The sequence below is a fragment of the Psammomys obesus genome, unplaced genomic scaffold (assembly GCF_907164565.1).
Source record: "Psammomys obesus unplaced genomic scaffold, mPsaObe1.curated_primary_1811, whole genome shotgun sequence".
NCBI classification, from domain to species: Eukaryota; Metazoa; Chordata; class Mammalia; order Rodentia; family Muridae; genus Psammomys; species Psammomys obesus.
The window spans coordinates 29,843,933-29,860,842 of record NW_026596073.1 but is presented as its reverse complement, the minus strand read 5'-3'; the positions used below and the strand labels follow the sequence as shown (position 1 = coordinate 29,860,842).

General features: G+C 44.3%; 1 protein-coding gene across 1 annotated transcript in view; it reads left to right on the top strand.

Annotated features, from left to right (window-relative positions):
* Nucleotides 1-16,910, top strand: part of Trpc3 (transient receptor potential cation channel subfamily C member 3) — a 63,253-nt gene that overhangs the window by 28,328 nt on the left and 18,015 nt on the right. Inside the window, exons 4-7 of the mRNA XM_055626185.1 lie at nucleotides 6,894-7,058; nucleotides 9,644-9,860; nucleotides 11,083-11,316; nucleotides 13,635-13,899. Of these exons, the coding sequence (XP_055482160.1) occupies nucleotides 6,894-7,058; nucleotides 9,644-9,860; nucleotides 11,083-11,316; nucleotides 13,635-13,899 (881 nt within the window). The remainder of the gene's footprint in view (nucleotides 1-6,893; nucleotides 7,059-9,643; nucleotides 9,861-11,082; nucleotides 11,317-13,634; nucleotides 13,900-16,910) is intronic.

The window sequence follows — 16,910 nt, the reverse complement described above, 5'->3', positions numbered from 1 at the left end:
GTTAACCAACCCGCCTTGCAGAGTGAATGACTTATTTAATTTAAGCAAGTTGATGTTTAGGTTATAACGTATGTGGTATCATTAGCAATACATTTGTTACTAATCAACATGTATGACTATGGATTTAATGCTTTTTAGGGAAGGACTTTTGATATATAATAATATTAGAAATCTTGAGGGACTGGATTGATGACTCAGAGATTAAGGGCACCTGCTGCCCTTGCAGGGAACCTAGGTTTGGTTACCAATATCAACATGGTGGTTCACAACCATTCATAACTCCACTTCCAGGGGACCAATACCGTCTTCTGGCCACTGTGGGCACTAGGGACACATGTGGAGCACATACATACACGCAGATAAAACACCTATGTGCATACGATTTTTTAAAAATGTTTTAAAAATAATTCTTAAAACAAAAGAACAGATCACTTGACAACATAGAGTTTGGAACTTCTGCACAGTAGAAAAGTCATCAACAGAAACTGAAGGAAAGGGGGCTGGGGAGATTCTTCAGTAGTTATGACAACTTGCTGTTCTTGCAGAGTTCTTAGCACCTACATGATGGCTTGTAGCCATCTGTAGGCATCTTCATGGTGCCTGTGCACACATGCAGGCAAAATACTCACACTCATAGGATACATAAATCTAAAAGAGCACCGAAGAGGCTGAGGTAGGGGGATCAACAGCTCCAGGCTAGCCTGAGGTCCATATTGAAACCTGTTTCAACCCTCTTCCAAAATAAACAAATGCTAGGATGAAAACCTATTCCCAAAGAATAGTTACAGTGCCTGGTTATGCTGGTGAACTCAGCAATTCTATCAGGAATTCTACATGTGTCTTCTCTGCCGTAGAGACGATTTGCTTCCTTTGAGCTCTTATTCCCATCATACCTCTGTGATATGCAAGCAGAGCTTGGTTCCCCGTCCCCCGCATACCTCAGTCTTCCTACTTCATGGTGAGCAATGTTTATTATAGGAAATTTGTTGAAGGGATAAGGTAGGCAATTTAGTCTGTAAAACTAGGCTCAAGAGAAAAATCATTCCCAGGGTTCTCCCCCATGTTCCAATTTCATCCTTAACAGAAAAGTAATCTAGAAATTAGACCTGCTGCAACATGGACACATTCAGTTATCCACAGATGTGTCTCTCTGTAGAAGGTGTAAGATGTCCCAAATCTGAATAGTGCAGAAGGAGAAGGAGGAATGTACATGTGACTAACTTAACAATCATTAAAGGCAAGAGCTGACACTCCCTCAAGGGCTTTTGTCCAAGAACACCCACTTGAGGATAGTTCAAAAAGATGGTATAACATGACCATTTTTAAGTATAAGTTTATTCAGTTGTTTTCCATCTCCTGCCCTGGTTTGTGGTTCAGCTTACATCCTATTAGTCGTGTGTGTGTGTGTGTGTGTGTGTGTGTGTGTGTGTGTGTGTGTGTGTTCTGCAATGCTGTTAAAATTTTTGTTCCATTGAAGATTGAAATGTTATTATGTGTCAAGCATTTGCTCTTTGAATCAGAAAACCTCAAATCAGGGTATTATTTTTGTAATGACTTCAATTTTCTGGTCCACTGAAGTTGGGAAACAGCATACAAACCCAACACAGCCAGCTATGGCTGTGTGGTATCATAGGATATTTTTCCAGGAAATAGAGTGATTTAAGTAGTAAAGGTCACTGCCTTATCTTGAAGTTGTTGAAAAGAAAAGAAAAGTCTCCTAAGGGATTTTCCTCTCACTTGCTAATATTGTATTGGTTTTATTTGTTAATATGTGCCTCATGTATTTGTATGAGAAGTTTTGAATTGTTGGGAGAAAATCCATTCGTATGGATTTTAAATGGATTCAATAGATATGGTTTTATATATCTCAAGACGAGCATAGGTTGTGTTCCTATTTATAGGAAACAGGCCAGCTAGAATTTTATGACAGGTGAAATACTAGGGTTTAACATACAGCAAGTGTTGGCAGTGTGCGGTTCAAGCCATAGGGGTTGATGTGGGTCATCTCACATACACTGTAGAGAAAGGATAGTCATTGCTCTAGCGCACATCCTCACATTGAAAGATGACCCTGTCAGGAGGGTCGGGAGAAAAATTTCCAAACCAAAGTATTATTTTCATCCTCATGTATTGGGAGTGGCTCAGACCTATAATCCCAGCATGAGGGAGGCTGAGGCAGGAGGATTGCTTCCTGCTCTAAGCCAGCTTGGACTATAGAGTTCAGACCCTGTCTCAAAATCAAAACACACAAAACCAGGCTTGTGGGATGGCTCAGTGAGTAAAGGTGCTTGCTGGGAAAGCTCGGCAACCTAAATTCAATCCCCTGTATCCTGGTTGGTTTATCAACTTGATGCAAGCTAGATTTACCTGGGAAAAGGAACCTCAGCTGAGAAACTGGTACCATCAGATTGCCTGTAGCAAGTCTGTGGGGATGTGCGAGAGCCAGGCTCACTATGAGCAGTGGCGCCCCTAGGCAGATGGTCCTGGGTTTAAATATATATTTAATAGTTAATATATACTTCAAAAGACCAAGCAAGCCAGGAGGGATGAGCCAGTAAGCAGCACTCCTCCATGGCTTCTGCTTCAGCTCCTGTCTCCAGGTTCCTGCCTGGAGCTGCTGCCCTGAGTTCCTTCAGTGATGGACTGTGACCTGAGAGTTGTTAAGTTCCTTTTGATTACGGTCTTTATCACAGCAATAGAAACCCTAAGACGCTCTCTGTTCTACACAGAGGTGGAAAAGAACTAACGGGTTGTCTTCTAACCTTCACTTTAGTTCCATGGCACCCTCCTGCTCATACACACATGCACACACAATAGGAATAACAACAATAATGATATTTCTGTGAAGTGTAAACCCCAAGAAAGGCAACGTCTTGTTCATTTGTGCTGCCGTGACAATAACTGAGGCTGGGTGAATTACAGAGCAGCAAAGTGTCTTCTAACAGCTCTGGGGTAGAAAGCCCAAGGTGAGAGCACTGTATCCTCTGGCTGTATCCTCCAGAAGAACATAGCAGGGCCCTTGTGTGGCGGAAGAATGGAAGAGCAAACTGATCAGCACCGCGTGACTCACTTATGATCATCTTTATCCTTCAGCAAGGGTCATGTCACCTCTTGGATGGATTGGTTTTTGCTTTTAGGTTTTTTGTTAAGCACAGAGTCTTGCTAAGTTACCCAGACAGCCTTGAACTTCTTAGAAGCAAGAGACCCTCTAACTACAGCCTTCTCACTAGCTGAGACAACAGATGGATGGTGCTTGTTGGCTGGCACCACCTCTTCTGGCTTTCACTCCCTCACCTCTTCAGAATGTCACATGACAATACCTGAACTTTGGAGACATTGCTTTCAACCCATAGCAAGCAGAATACTCCCAAGGGAAGTGAATTCATCCATCCAAATGGACACAGTGCACATCTCTCTCTCTTATTAGTTAAGTTGCTAATTTACATCTTGATCATAGCGTCCCTCCCCTCCTTTCTTCCCAGTCCTTCCCTCTCCCCTCCCCTTCCTCCCAATCCTCCCTCCTCCCCTTCTCCTCAGAAAAGGGGAGGCCTCCCAGCCTTGGCATATCAAGTTGCAATAGGACTAGGTGCATCTTCTCCTATTGTGGCTAGGCTAGGCAGCTCAGTTGGGGATCCTAAGGCAGACCACAGAGTCAGAGACAGCCCTGCATCCACTGTAGGAGTCCCACATTAAGACCCACCTGCACAACTGTTACATATGTGCAGAGGGCCTAAATCCATCCCATGCATACTCTCTGGTTGGCAGCGCAGTCTCTGTGAACCCCTATGAGCACAGGTTGGTTGATGCTGTAGGTTTGCTCGTGGTGTCCTTGACCCCTCTGGCTCCTTCAATCCTTCTTCCCCTCTTCCACAGGATTGCTCAAGCTCTACTTAATGTCTGGCTGTGGGTCTCTGCATCAGTTTCCATCAGTTACTGGGTGAAGCTTCTCTGATGACAACTAGGCTCCTGTCTGAAAGCATAGAAGAATATCATTAATAGTGTCAGAGGTGGGCTCCCTCTCACGGCATGACTTCCAAGCTGAGACAGTCATTGGTTGGCCTTTCCCTCAAATTCTGCTCTATCTTTTACTCCTGAACCTCTTGTAGGCAAGACAAATTGTGGTTCTAAGGTTTTGTGGCAGGGTTGGTATCCCCAATTCCTCCATTGGAAGTCTCACATAGTTACAGGATATAGCTGTCAACCTGAATGGCACCATATCCACCATTGCTAGGAGTCTTAGCTAAGGTTACCCCCGTAGATTTCTGGGAGTTTCATTGTCTTAGGTTTCTAGCTCGGTCTAGAGATGGCCCCTCCCCTATCCAGTTGTCTCTCCCAGCCCACTCTCCCTCTGTCCTCCCCACACCTGATCCCTCCTGCCCCTACACCCACCCTTTCATCTACCCATTACCCGCCCTCCATGTACCCACCCCCATCTCTAGTCTATTTCCCCTTCTCAATGAAAATCAAGGGTCTCCCCTTGGGCCCTTTTTGTTACTTAGCTTTTTTGGGTCTGTGGTTTGTAGCATGTTTTTTGTTTTGTTTTGTTTTGTTTTGTTTTGTTTTATACTTAATGACTAATATCACTTATAAGTGAATATATACCATGTGTGTCTCTCTGAGGTCTGGGATACCTTACTAAGGATGATCTTTTCTAGTTCGAACCATTTGCCTGCAGATTTCATGATTTCCTTGTTTTTAATAGCTGAGTAATAACTTCACTGTGTAAATGAACCCCATTTTCTTTATCCATTCTTTGGTTGAGGGGCATCTAGGTTATTTCCAGTTTCTAGCTGTTACGAATAAAGCTGCTGTGAATGTAACTGAGCAAGTGTCCTTGTGGTATGGTGGAGCATCTTTTGGGCATGTGTGCATTTGTCTCTTAGTCATGTGGATACTTTGCTCTCTAGAAATCTTTGGGTTGCCTCCTCCCCCCAAAAAAGTACATACTTGACTCCCCAAACAGTATCGGATACTTGTTTGTTTTGTTTTGTTGAGGCAGGGTTTCTCTGTGTATAATTTTGGCTCTCCTGGAACTCACCCTGTAGACCAGACTGGCCTTGAACTAACAGAGATCTTCTTGCCTCTGCCTCCTGAGTACTGGGATTAAAGGCCTGCACCACCACTGCCCAGCCTGATTCAATGACATTCTATACTCAGCCTGTGGCTTTCCTAGTATGCCCAGGTCCTTGTCCTCATCTTGGCTGGCTGCTGTCTTCAAAGAGCTTTCACTAGGATCCATGAAGGTTCTCAATACCACAGAGACATTTCCATTAATGTTTATAAGATGATTGTGTTTTATTGTTTTGACAAGGATGTAGAGTTCAGAACTTTGTTATAATGGCTTTTATATTCCATTTATTGACAGCCTACTATGTGCTCTAAAGAAATGACTGCTTACAACTTAAAATAGTACCAATTCTCCTAGTTTTGCCAAATGCCCAGGGCAGTAGCTGTTGAGAGTAAGTGTATAAAGCATTCTGAAGAGTGAATGAATAAATAGACATTTATAAGCTGTAGAGGGAGGAGTGAAGCAGAAAAGAAATGGTCTAAATATAACACAGGGCGCAAGTGGAGATTTGGGGCTCTTCACAGAACCAGAGGACCTGGGAATTCTTCAGTCTAGATTGCATCTACAGAATCTTCCAGGCAGTCCCCTAATGACTACATTAGTGTGGCAGACAGTGTCAACTGTGAGCCTTACAGTAAAGATGTGGTGGCTCACATCTTTACTCCCAGTATACAAGAGTCTGAGGCAGGATCCCAAGCTCAAACCAGTTGGGCTCATAGTGAGGGAGACCATGTCTTAAAAGAAAAGGGAGGAAAGGAGAAGACAGTAAGTAAGTGGTTTAGAAAGGAAAGTTGGCAATCAGCAATGGTGGGAAAATCAGCTTTGGGTGCTATAACAAGGCACCATAGTTAGGGTGATTTAGAGACAACACAAACTCATTTCTTACGGCACTGGGGCTGGAAGCTTGAGCTCAAGATGGCAGCAGAGCTGTTCCTGGCCAAAGCCACCCATTGAGTTGCAAACTACTAACTTCTCTTTGTACTACATGTGGGAAAAACAGGGGGAGAGGTGTTATTACACACTGGCACCAATGTCATCATCTCATGGACTCCATCCTTAGGCCCCAAGCATGCTCTGAGGCCTTGCCTCCTGACGCCAGCGAACGCATTGGGAGTTAGGAGTTCAAAAAGTGAATTTGAAGGAGACACACAACATTGGACCAAAAAGCAATACTGTTTTCACACTAAGTCATCCAACAAGGAAAGTTATTAATAGGCCAGCCTGGGCTGAAGTATGAGACCCTGTGTCAGAAAACCAAAAAACGTTTTACAGTCAAGATGTAAGCATGTAGAAACTAAATGTACAAGGCTCTAAAAAACCAAAAACGGCTAGAGAGTCAGCAGTTAGGGGTGGTGCCGGCATGAGCCCTGTAGAACACCCGCTGGCTCCCACTGTGCACATCTTTTCACACTCAGGCACAGCACACACAGTGCAAATGCCCCACCCTTTATTTGTTTTTTCGTACGCGTAGTATTTTAGGAGCAACTCATGAAATTTAGTAGCATCTCTCTTACTTCTAGTCAACAGTAAGCATGATAACTGATTTCCCCTTCCGTTTTGAAATAAGTGCAAGGAAGCTAATGAGTGGCATGGTGGGGACAGGCTTTCCCAAAACAAATGGAATGTCACTCTCTGCCAGAGAGGAGTCAGTTGGGAGAGGACTGTGAGTGAGGGCAGCAGCAACTCTCTCCTTTGGTGTCCACCTTGGTTCTAAAGGGAAGCAAGACAGAGGAGGCTTGGCGCAGGCTGTGTCCCGGAAAGGTACGTATTGCGATGCCGGCTGTTCTCCGGGCAATGCTAACACCTCTCTCTCTGCTTCCCACAGTTTGTGGCTCACCCCAACTGCCAGCAGCAGCTTCTGACAATCTGGTACGAGAACCTCTCTGGCCTTCGGGAGCAGACCATCGCTATCAAGTGTCTGGTCGTGTTGGTCGTGGCCTTGGGCCTTCCGTTCCTTGCTATCGGCTATTGGATTGCACCTTGTAGCAGGGTACTGGCCCCTCCGCCTTCCCTCTGTGGTTGGTGTAATGTGTATCTTTGTTGGGGAGGTGCAGAAGCTAAAATTCGGTCTCCCGCCTCTTTGGCGCTGCATTTCGTGTGGCTGCGGAACACAGGTTCCACTTTTTAGTGAGAGGACCACCTCAAGGATAGAACTGGAAACGGTTTGGTACTAGCAAGAGGCGTGTGCAGGCGTGACGTAAACAGGCTTTTAGGTAAAAATCCTCATGGTAGACGGGAAGGAAGAAATGGCTAGAGTGAAGTTGTGCAGTTACTACGGACAGCATGGTAAGGAGGGCATGGCTGGTGCTGGCGAGAGGAAGGGGCGGGAAGGAGACAGCTGCACTCAGGGAGACCACAAAATAGCTGTTTTCGGGGCTCTCGTTTGAAGCATTAGAAGCACCTGGGGCTGAGTATTAAGCACACGGATATCAGTGGTGTTATTTCACCTTCGGTCATGTCCGTGGTGGCTCCTCAAATCCTTTGTTCTTCCAGAAACCTCCAACGTGTGTAGAATTGGTGTAGCGTACTTTAGTTCTCCTTTCCTTTCTTTCTTTTTTTTTTCACACTGCTTAACTTTGCTTTGATCACTCTCATGCCTTTCTTCTCTCAGTCTGCCCAAGTCAAGCTAATCTGTGATTAAGAAATCCCCTGCGCAAGGTGTGGAAGAGAATATGAGTCATGCTAACAGAACCCGTTCCGCTAATGAAGGGCACTTCCCTGAGAAGGAGCTGCCTTCGGCTCCGTTAACCGTGTTTATGTTCTCAAGTGTGGTTTTATTTAAGTCAGAATCTTCTTCAGGCGAAACGAGTCCAGGTCACTTATAGATGACCCCGTAAGTCTAACGTGGCCCCCGGCTCAGCAGTCGCCATTCCTGGAGCCTGTGCATGGCCGTGCTTATTACACGGTAGAGAGGGAACTTCAGAATTCTCAGGCTGGGGAGTCCCTTAGTTGATGAGGTGCTTGCCTTGCATCCACGTCCCAAGCTCTATCCCTAGCATCCACAGACAAGGCTAGGGATGCTGGCATGTGCCCGCCATCTCAGTGCTGGAGAGCTAGAGACTGGAAGACTAGCCAGCCAGCCTAGCTAACCGGTGAACTCTCGGTCCAAAAACCAAGGTGGCGCGCAGAACCATGACACTCGATGTTGATCTCCAGCCTCTGTGAGGAATTCTTAGGCTGGGGACAAAGCCCAGCGTTAGAGCATTTGCCAGGTATCCATGAAGCCCTGGCTCCGATGCTGTGCGAAAAAAAGCGCAAAACTCCACATATATCCCATTTTAAAGACGAGCATACTGTTTTATTTTTATCTTATTTAAAGTTTTAAAGATCAATCAGAAAAACGGACTTGGCAGTTCTCAGGAAACAGCATGTGCCTGGGCAGTGATGCCAAACACGGCCTCCGTAGCTGCCCCAGCACCAGGACGTGCAATTGTATTGTTGCTTGTTTCTCTGTGTGCGGTATGGAAAGGTAGCAACCGTCTGTGTGCACGAAGCTCCGATGCAGAAATACTTGACATTCGTTACTCATTTGTTGATAGAAAATTAAGGTTCCGGACATTCGTTTGGAGTTAGTCTTCTAAATGAGAACCAAATCTTTTTTTAAGGTCACAGACTGAGTTAAAAATCAGGCTCTGAGTGTGCAGACTAGAGAACGTATTTGACAGATATGTCCAATGTTCCTAATCCTTAGATTGTGCTGGGGGCAAGATAAACTGTTTCTCATTTCTATTAAAACATGAGACTTTTACAGGCAGTGTATCACAAGATATTTTTAAGGTGCCACCCTCAAATAATTATAAGATGACCTTAGACATGTTTTTATTATATGTATCATTCTCAGAACTCAGACATTATTATTTTTAATCAAGCCGCCTTACTTAGAAGTTCCAATTATTATATATCTCTCAAATATGCAGATAGGAACTGGTAAGATAATTATCTTGATTCTAATGTTTTCTTCCTTTTAAAATATGATACATGGTATGATGATTCTGGATTATTGGAAATGAGTACTAAAATTTGTTTACATTGTAGTAATTTTTTAATCTTCAAAAAAAGCTTTTAATGCCCTACGTGAGTCTACAAACTCAAGTTTTCTTTCTAGGCCTAAGAACCTTGGCTTAGCAATCATCTTTCAGGCAAAAATAAGAATAAGAGCTGTCTCACACACTGGGGTTTTCAGAAGGGCATCAGCTGGTGCAGCTTGATTTACAGCAGAGTAGACATTTAGAAACTGAATTTGCAAGACTTTCAGCATTATTTTTAGAGGGAAAAATCTCCCTAAAAATAAAAAAGAGTAGTTTGCACAGTGCATATCAGTCAGGGCATCCAACCTTTGGCTTTGTTCCTTGATGTCTTCCAAGTGCAATGAGCAACATTCATAACTATCCTGGGAAGCGAGTGGCCCAGAGGGTTGGGCAGTTCTGCAGAAGGCATCCCGGCTCCCTTTATTTATTCACTTTTATTCTGTATAGTGAGTATTGCAAGTAGAGGCAGAATTTTCTAGAACATCTTCTCTCCCTTCCTTCTCCCTCTCCCTCCCTTCTCCCCTTCCCTCTCTCTGTCACACTGCAGCTGGGGAAAATTCTTCGCAGCCCTTTCATGAAGTTCGTGGCACATGCTGCCTCCTTCATTATCTTTCTGGGTCTGCTTGTGTTCAACGCCTCAGACAGGTTTGAAGGTATCACCACGCTGCCAAACATCACGGTCATCGACTACCCCAAGCAGATCTTCAGGGTGAAGACCACCCAGTTCACGTGGACGGAAATGCTTATTATGGTCTGGGTTCTTGGTAAGCCTTTTAAGCTTCCTAATTTCTATCCAAAAATACATAGTTACTGAAACGATTACCATTTTCTACTAAAACCATTGTATCATATACGATGAGGACATCACCATTAAAACATTAGCTAAATAAGAAAATAACTAAATGATTTAATAGTAAATAATGCTGAAAGGTATGCTGGCACTAAACTGTTAACGCAGGCCCAATTATTTCATTGAAATACTTGCAACTAAGGAGCCTTCCTTATATACTGCTTGAGTTTCAGGGATTTTAGGAGTGCCTCCCTCCGTTTTCAGAAATGTCTGTTACTTAACTTCGTTTACTCATTTTGAGCATCTGTGTTAAAGGAAAAATTTGAAGCAGCAGGAGGGAAAAAAAAATTCTGCTCCATCTCAGGAAGCGGAACTGCTCTGTGGTTGATTCCTATCCTTCCTATCCCGTGTCTTTCTGTGCTCTGCGACCGCCTGTGTGTTCCCTGCTGTTCTGAGTAGGTTAGTTCTCCACTCATTGGCCTCACGGCCTCAGCCTGGGGCAAGCCATTATTTTATAAACTTTGTTGTGAGCTTTGTAGTTCTTTTAAAAATGTTACAACATGTCCAGCTGTGGCCCCCGGGTGCACGCATCCCACACACTGGGCTACGGGTATATCCCAACACACTTGTAAATGACATCCTATCACAAAACCGAAGGCTGGGCGTCCATGTGTACATCACAGTCTGGGCAATTTTCAACTGAGCGTTTCATCCTTTTTTTTTTTTTTTTTTTTTTACTCAAATGACATTTTCCTCTAGAACTGGATCTTTTTCAGATGATATTTCTGGCCTCCCCAGGAGGCAGTGGAGCAGGGACTTTCTCACTCGGGAGCTTCCTTGTGGCCCTACGTTACTGTGATCTGATTCATTAGCCTCTTTGATTTCCTAGGCTCCCCTTTCTGTCCTCCACAAGCCTTGGACTAGCAGAGTTCAGCTTGCTTGTTTCCTGCCCCCTTCTGTCAGCGATCAGCGATCTGTCACCGGGGTCAGCAATCGTGGTGTTGCGAGTTCCTTTAAATTCTGACATGGATGAGTCCATCAGCCCCTAAGTGGAAGCTTCCTCTCCACTCAGCTCCGCCAGTGCCCCGGCATGGTCGGTTGGTGCTGGAGTCTCACCTTTCCTGGATGTGAACAGACTGTTGGCTCCCCAGCCTCAGCTGGCAAACCTAACACACAGCCTCTGGCTTCCTGCGCAGGGATGATGTGGTCGGAGTGCAAGGAGCTGTGGCTGGAAGGGCCCCGGGAGTACATCGTGCAGCTGTGGAACGTGCTTGATTTCGGCATGCTCTCCATCTTCATCGCTGCCTTCACGGCCAGGTTCCTCGCCTTCCTGCAGGCAACCAAGGCACAGCAGTATGTGGACAGCCACGTGCAGGAGAGCGACCTGAGCGAGGTCACACTCCCACCCGAGGTTCAGTATTTCACCTACGGTGAGTTGTCAGCTGCGGGGTCCTTTCGTGTTTCAGGAAGGGCAGTTTTGGAAAGCAGTGTCCATTAAGACGTGCTCCCCTATCGGAGTTCTGGACTAAGACTCCCCGAAGATGCCTGAAACCGCCGGTAGAACAAAACCCTACATATACTGTGTTTTTTTCTCACAAGTAAATAAATGCCTGTGATGGAGCTTGATTTAGAAATTAGAGGACATAATTGATTAATAACTAATAAAACACAAAAACTGGAACAGTAGACTGTAATAAAACTTTTGGCATCACTGCTTTTGAGCTGTGGGGCTATCAATGAGTAATTACAGACATGCCAGTCTGATGAGCTACACTGATACTCAGGCAGTAAGTGGCAGACAGCCTAGCCACTGTGGATGTGCTGGGCAGAGAGGGACTCGTGCCCTGTGAAGGACGGAACCAGTGGGAACTGTACAGTTCTGGTGCTTAGAAGGCTGGGCAGTTTAAAACGTACACACTGTTTCTAGGATTTGCTATTCGATGTTTTCAGACCACGGTTGATTGTCAATCACCGAAGTTACGGGCTGCCGAACCTGAGATCAAAAGGCAACCATTGCATGCTTAGCGTGAGAAATGTGTGTTTGTGGGCAGTGAGGAGAGCATGAATCCCAGACTCTGAGAAGCTAGATGCATGTGATAGGATGAATAAAAACTCAGCAGAGGCAGGATGTAGGAGCTGCATTTCACACACAGGAGAAGGTTGGCTGTGGGAATTCTAGACACTGGCGAGGATGTTGTGTCTTTCTCATGGCAAGGACATGAAGATGGAAGGACACTGAGGCCAGCTTTGCCACAGCGGTATTAAGGAGCTGTAACTGGCAACTTTTCATTCCTTCTGTCTCCTGCGTACGTCAGTCAGGCCTGCAATCCAGCTACACGGGAGGCAGAAGGATCACAGGCTCCAAGCCTGCCTGGGGAACCTAGTGAGATCCTGCAGATAAATAAATGAAAAACAATAAACTAAGCAAACAAGGGCATAGAGGGATTGCATGATGCTGGAGTGCTTGCTTAGCCCAAACACCACAATAAATTAATTAAAATAGAATAAATTATTGTCTGGCACACATTTTATGGATAAGAAAGCCTAAAATACAGATTTTAGAAGTATTGTGGTTGGAAAGAAGAATCCATATGATTCAGACTCAATGCTATGAGGAGAACAGATACTTAAGCATTTTTAGGGAGTCTCCAAAACATACAAATTGCAGTGCATGCAATTTAAACACATTATCTATTGTACCAACAAGCATGAGTTTTAATGTGCTGAAGACATTGGATCAAAGGGGCAAGCGGACACCATTTATGATTAAAGAATTGAAATATTGTTTTATGTGACATGCGATTTTGATTGTTTCTATAACCTGTGGGTTTAAATTTTTTCATGGGTGTTTAATAACTGTTGGCTGGAGGGGAATTTACTAATTTGGGCTGCCCTACTTCCTCTATATATGTTTTTCAAACCTCTCTGAAAGTCTTTCTGTTTTTACAAAGAGAGGACTGGCACTGGGTCGCTGAAGGCAGTGTCTAACACGTGGCGAACATTCAACAGATGTCAGGTTTAGAGTACAAATGTCCACGGTGCAGCCGTTCTTTTGGAAACGACTTAGTTGGCCCTGAATTAACCATTATTTCATTGGCTCGCCAGAGAACCGGATCTGCTGTAGACTATTGGGGTCCTCGTTCCGGGCCTACATCTAACATAGTTACACTTCCTGGGAGTCTGCCCCATGGCTCAGGTCTCGCGAGTCAACACCACTATGATTTGGTGATACTCGTGTCCTCCCCCCCCCCCGCCCCCCGCTGCTGGACATTTTACTTGGGTTAATTCGTAGATGAATTGACCTTCAAAAAAAGTTTCACTGAGGCTTTGCCTATAGGATGGCAGAACAACCAGAGAATAAAGCTGACCCCTAAGGGGAAAGTGAATACCAGTTGCCTCTTGTCCTGGATATAGTCCATGTCCATAAAAAAATGAATCTCTCTCTCTCTCTCTCTCTCTCTCTCTCTCTCTCTCCCCCTCTCCCTCTCTAGTATTTTATTTGGTTTCTCTGCAATATGAGGCCATCTTAGTGTCTTCATAATAGGGTTTCATCCATTGAAATATGGATGTTGTTTCTAGTTTAACATTAAAAAAATAGACTCTGGACAATTAATTAAACTGCCAGTAGCTTCAACTGAAGCAAGAATCACCTCTCTATATAATAGATCTGTTTGCAGTGTTTGTTTTTGCATAGTTAGGAATAAATTTTTTAAAACACCATTTTAATCTCTCTCTCCCCCATTTCTAGCTAGAGATAAATGGCTCCCTTCTGACCCTCAGATCATCTCCGAAGGCCTCTATGCCATAGCTGTGGTGCTTAGCTTCTCTCGGATTGCATACATCCTCCCTGCAAACGAGAGCTTTGGGCCCCTACAGATCTCTCTTGGAAGGACTGTGAAGGACATCTTCAAGTTCATGGTTCTCTTCATTATGGTGTTCTTGGCTTTCATGATTGGCATGTTCATACTTTATTCTTACTACCTTGGGGCCAAAGTCAACCCTGCTTTTACCACGTAAGTAAGACATCGTACTAAAATGGTCTAAAATGACATTCTAAAGGACTCAGCAAATGAAGACTGTCAGCTGTCGTAATGAAGCCATTCTCAAGAGCAGCGAAACAATCCGTAAAAATCAGTGTCTGCAGCTGGTCACACAGGTCGCTCCTGGAGTTTAGTGAGATCTCACCACCAATTCGATCAGGATCTGGAAAAATACTGACCCGAAAGGGCTATTTTAAGAAGATTGGGTAGCGAATGCCTAATAGCGGCTGCTAAATTTAGCTTCCTCAGTTTGAAGTCTGTATTACTCTTTCAGCTTCTCTGTTAACGTTTTCATCAGTAGTTGAGAACAGGGAATAAAGTACAAGAACAGACCCTGGCAGGGCAGTGCTGGCTCCACCCCTTGCCCTGAAGATTCACCTCATCCCTGAAGCCTTTCTTGATTATCCTTCATAGTCACTATCACTAGAGCCACCCCTCCACCAACCCCGCTGCATGGAGCTACCCCAACTGTGAGATTCTCTCTCTGGCACCCATAGGCATTTGCTTGTCATGGGGATGGAACCTTCCCTATGAGTTTCAGCCCTTGCAGGCAAGAATATCACAAACTTTTTCCGTCTTTCCTTTGCTCCCCATATTGCCCCAGCTGTAAGACAGCAACGCGGTCAGTTCCCTGTGGATAAAATATAGCACCATGTCCCTGGAGACATGTGAATTGTTCTGAAATTAATTTTTAAATAGTTATTGTACAGTGGGTCTTAAAAGTAAAGGAAGCCAGAGGACCAATTTGTTGTAATAAATGAACAAGAAACAAACAAACAAACAAACAAACAAAAAAGCCAAAAAAAAACCCCAAAACAACAACAAAAACCAAATCCAGTGACTCCCTTTGTGAATGATCAGGACCCTGCACAGGGCCCTGTTCTCCCTTCTCACAATAGCCTGTAAAGCATATTACTTTTTTGAAGGGAGACCTGGCAACACAGCATAGTGGAAAGACTGTCGCCTGGAAAGTCGACAGGCCAGGATTTTAACACAGTTCTGCTATTTTCTATCTGCGCCCTTTGGTTAAATTGCTGAACATTTTTCCAGTGTCACTTTCCTCATTTTTAAAATAAGCGTGATAGATTTTAAATAAGGTCGTCGTGAGAATTACATAAGGCTAGTTACGTAACGCCTCTTGCCCACAGTAGGGGCTCAGAACCGCAGCGTCCTTTCCTCCCAGCATCCGTCTTTCTCCCCCCACACACACCTGGCCCACAGATGCTGTGGTTGAGGCAGGCGAATTAGCAAAGGAGCAAGAGGAAGAGGCAGGGCGGTGCTGTGATAGGATGAATAAATGCAGGAACAGGGGCTAGAGTGCTCCGTCTCCTGCCTCCACGTGCCAAGGTGTTGTGACAGAGGGAAACTCTTTCTATCGCAACAGAATCCTTTATTCTCCACCCTCTGTGCCCAGGAACTAACAACATTTCTAGAACATATCAGATGTTCCAGTGATACTAGCTGAACGGTTAAATGGATAAATAAATAAACTACTATTTAAGCTTGCTGGTCATTATTATTTAGAATTTGTTAAAAATATTTTAAAGTACTGTTTTCATAAGTCATTTTCTGGGGAGGAGGCGGAGGGGAGAGACTGTTTTCCACTTGTGTTTCATAGTGAGCCTGACCTGCGTGATGACTGTTTAAGGGTTCCTTACTCAGTTCACAGATCTGAAGAACACAGGACAAAATGAGCTGAGTGCCAGTGGATGGAAGTCGTAGGAGAGATGAAGCCTGGTGCTTAGCCTGGCCAGGCCCTGCACACTACGTGTGCGGGAGGGACGGGGACTCTCGTTCTGTTGTCTCCCTTCTCTTCCAGCTGAGTTATTTTCATGGAGGAGATGCAGCTGGCTTTCAGAATCTGTCCCCCACCTGCAACCAACCATGGATAAGATATTCTTTTAGAACGTTGTGTCTGTACTGAAAATGCACGTGCCACCATTCCCTAAACACTGCAGTGTAACAATTATCTGCATAGCTTTGCGTTATATTTTGACATTTTTAAGTAACCAAAAGAAGGTTTAAGTAACACAGAAAGTCATCACTGGTGACCTGAAAATACAGTAGCATTTACCTGGGATTCCCTTGATCGTCCTCAGATGTGGATGCCCATGGGGATCTCAGGAACTAATTCCCCACAGATAGCAAAGTGGACTGTGTATTCTTGTGGCCAGAATTCAAACAGGGGCTGTTTACAGTGAAAAGCCTCTCCTTCAAACCCTGGCCCTCGATCTTTCATTCTTGGAAGCCATGGAACACTTTCAGAGATTTTTTTTTCCCCAAAAAAGAAAAAGTAAGTATACAGAGAAGCCCCTCTTTGTATTCAGATGACTCAGCATTTCACATTTGCTGCATTTTGTTTTCACTTAGTGTGCTGTTGCTATCATGTATATTATAAATATATGAAGATAAATCTGCCTCCTCATCCCCAGTGGCTGCACAGCATCCCACCATCTGGATGCATCAAAATTCTTTGGCCTGTTCCCTGGATATTGAAGTTTTTTTTTCCCCTGGGCACAAACTACTCCACTGCAAGTCATGATGAATTGTGCATCCTTTTTTTTTTTTTTTTTTGAAGTGGGTGTTTAATTTTAAACCCAGGAAGTTTTGATTTAAATTTCCGAACCACCTACAAAATTAGTCTCCAACCTTCCGTCCTTCCAGAAGAAAAGCATAGCTGTTTTGACATAACTTCACAATGCCTGCTTTCTCCTGCGGAGTGAGTCTTTAATCTCAGTAACTTTGGAAAATCTAGGCATTGACACCAGTTCCTGAAAATCCCAGGGGATAATTGCTACAAAGCAGCCTAACAACCTGGACATGGTGGCATATACCTGAAATACTACCACTTAGAATCTGTATGCAGGAGGATCAATTCAATGACAGCCTGGGCCACATAGTGAAATACTGGATAGATGGATAGATAGATAGATAGATAGATAGATAGATAGATAGATAGATAGATAGATAGATAGATAGATAGA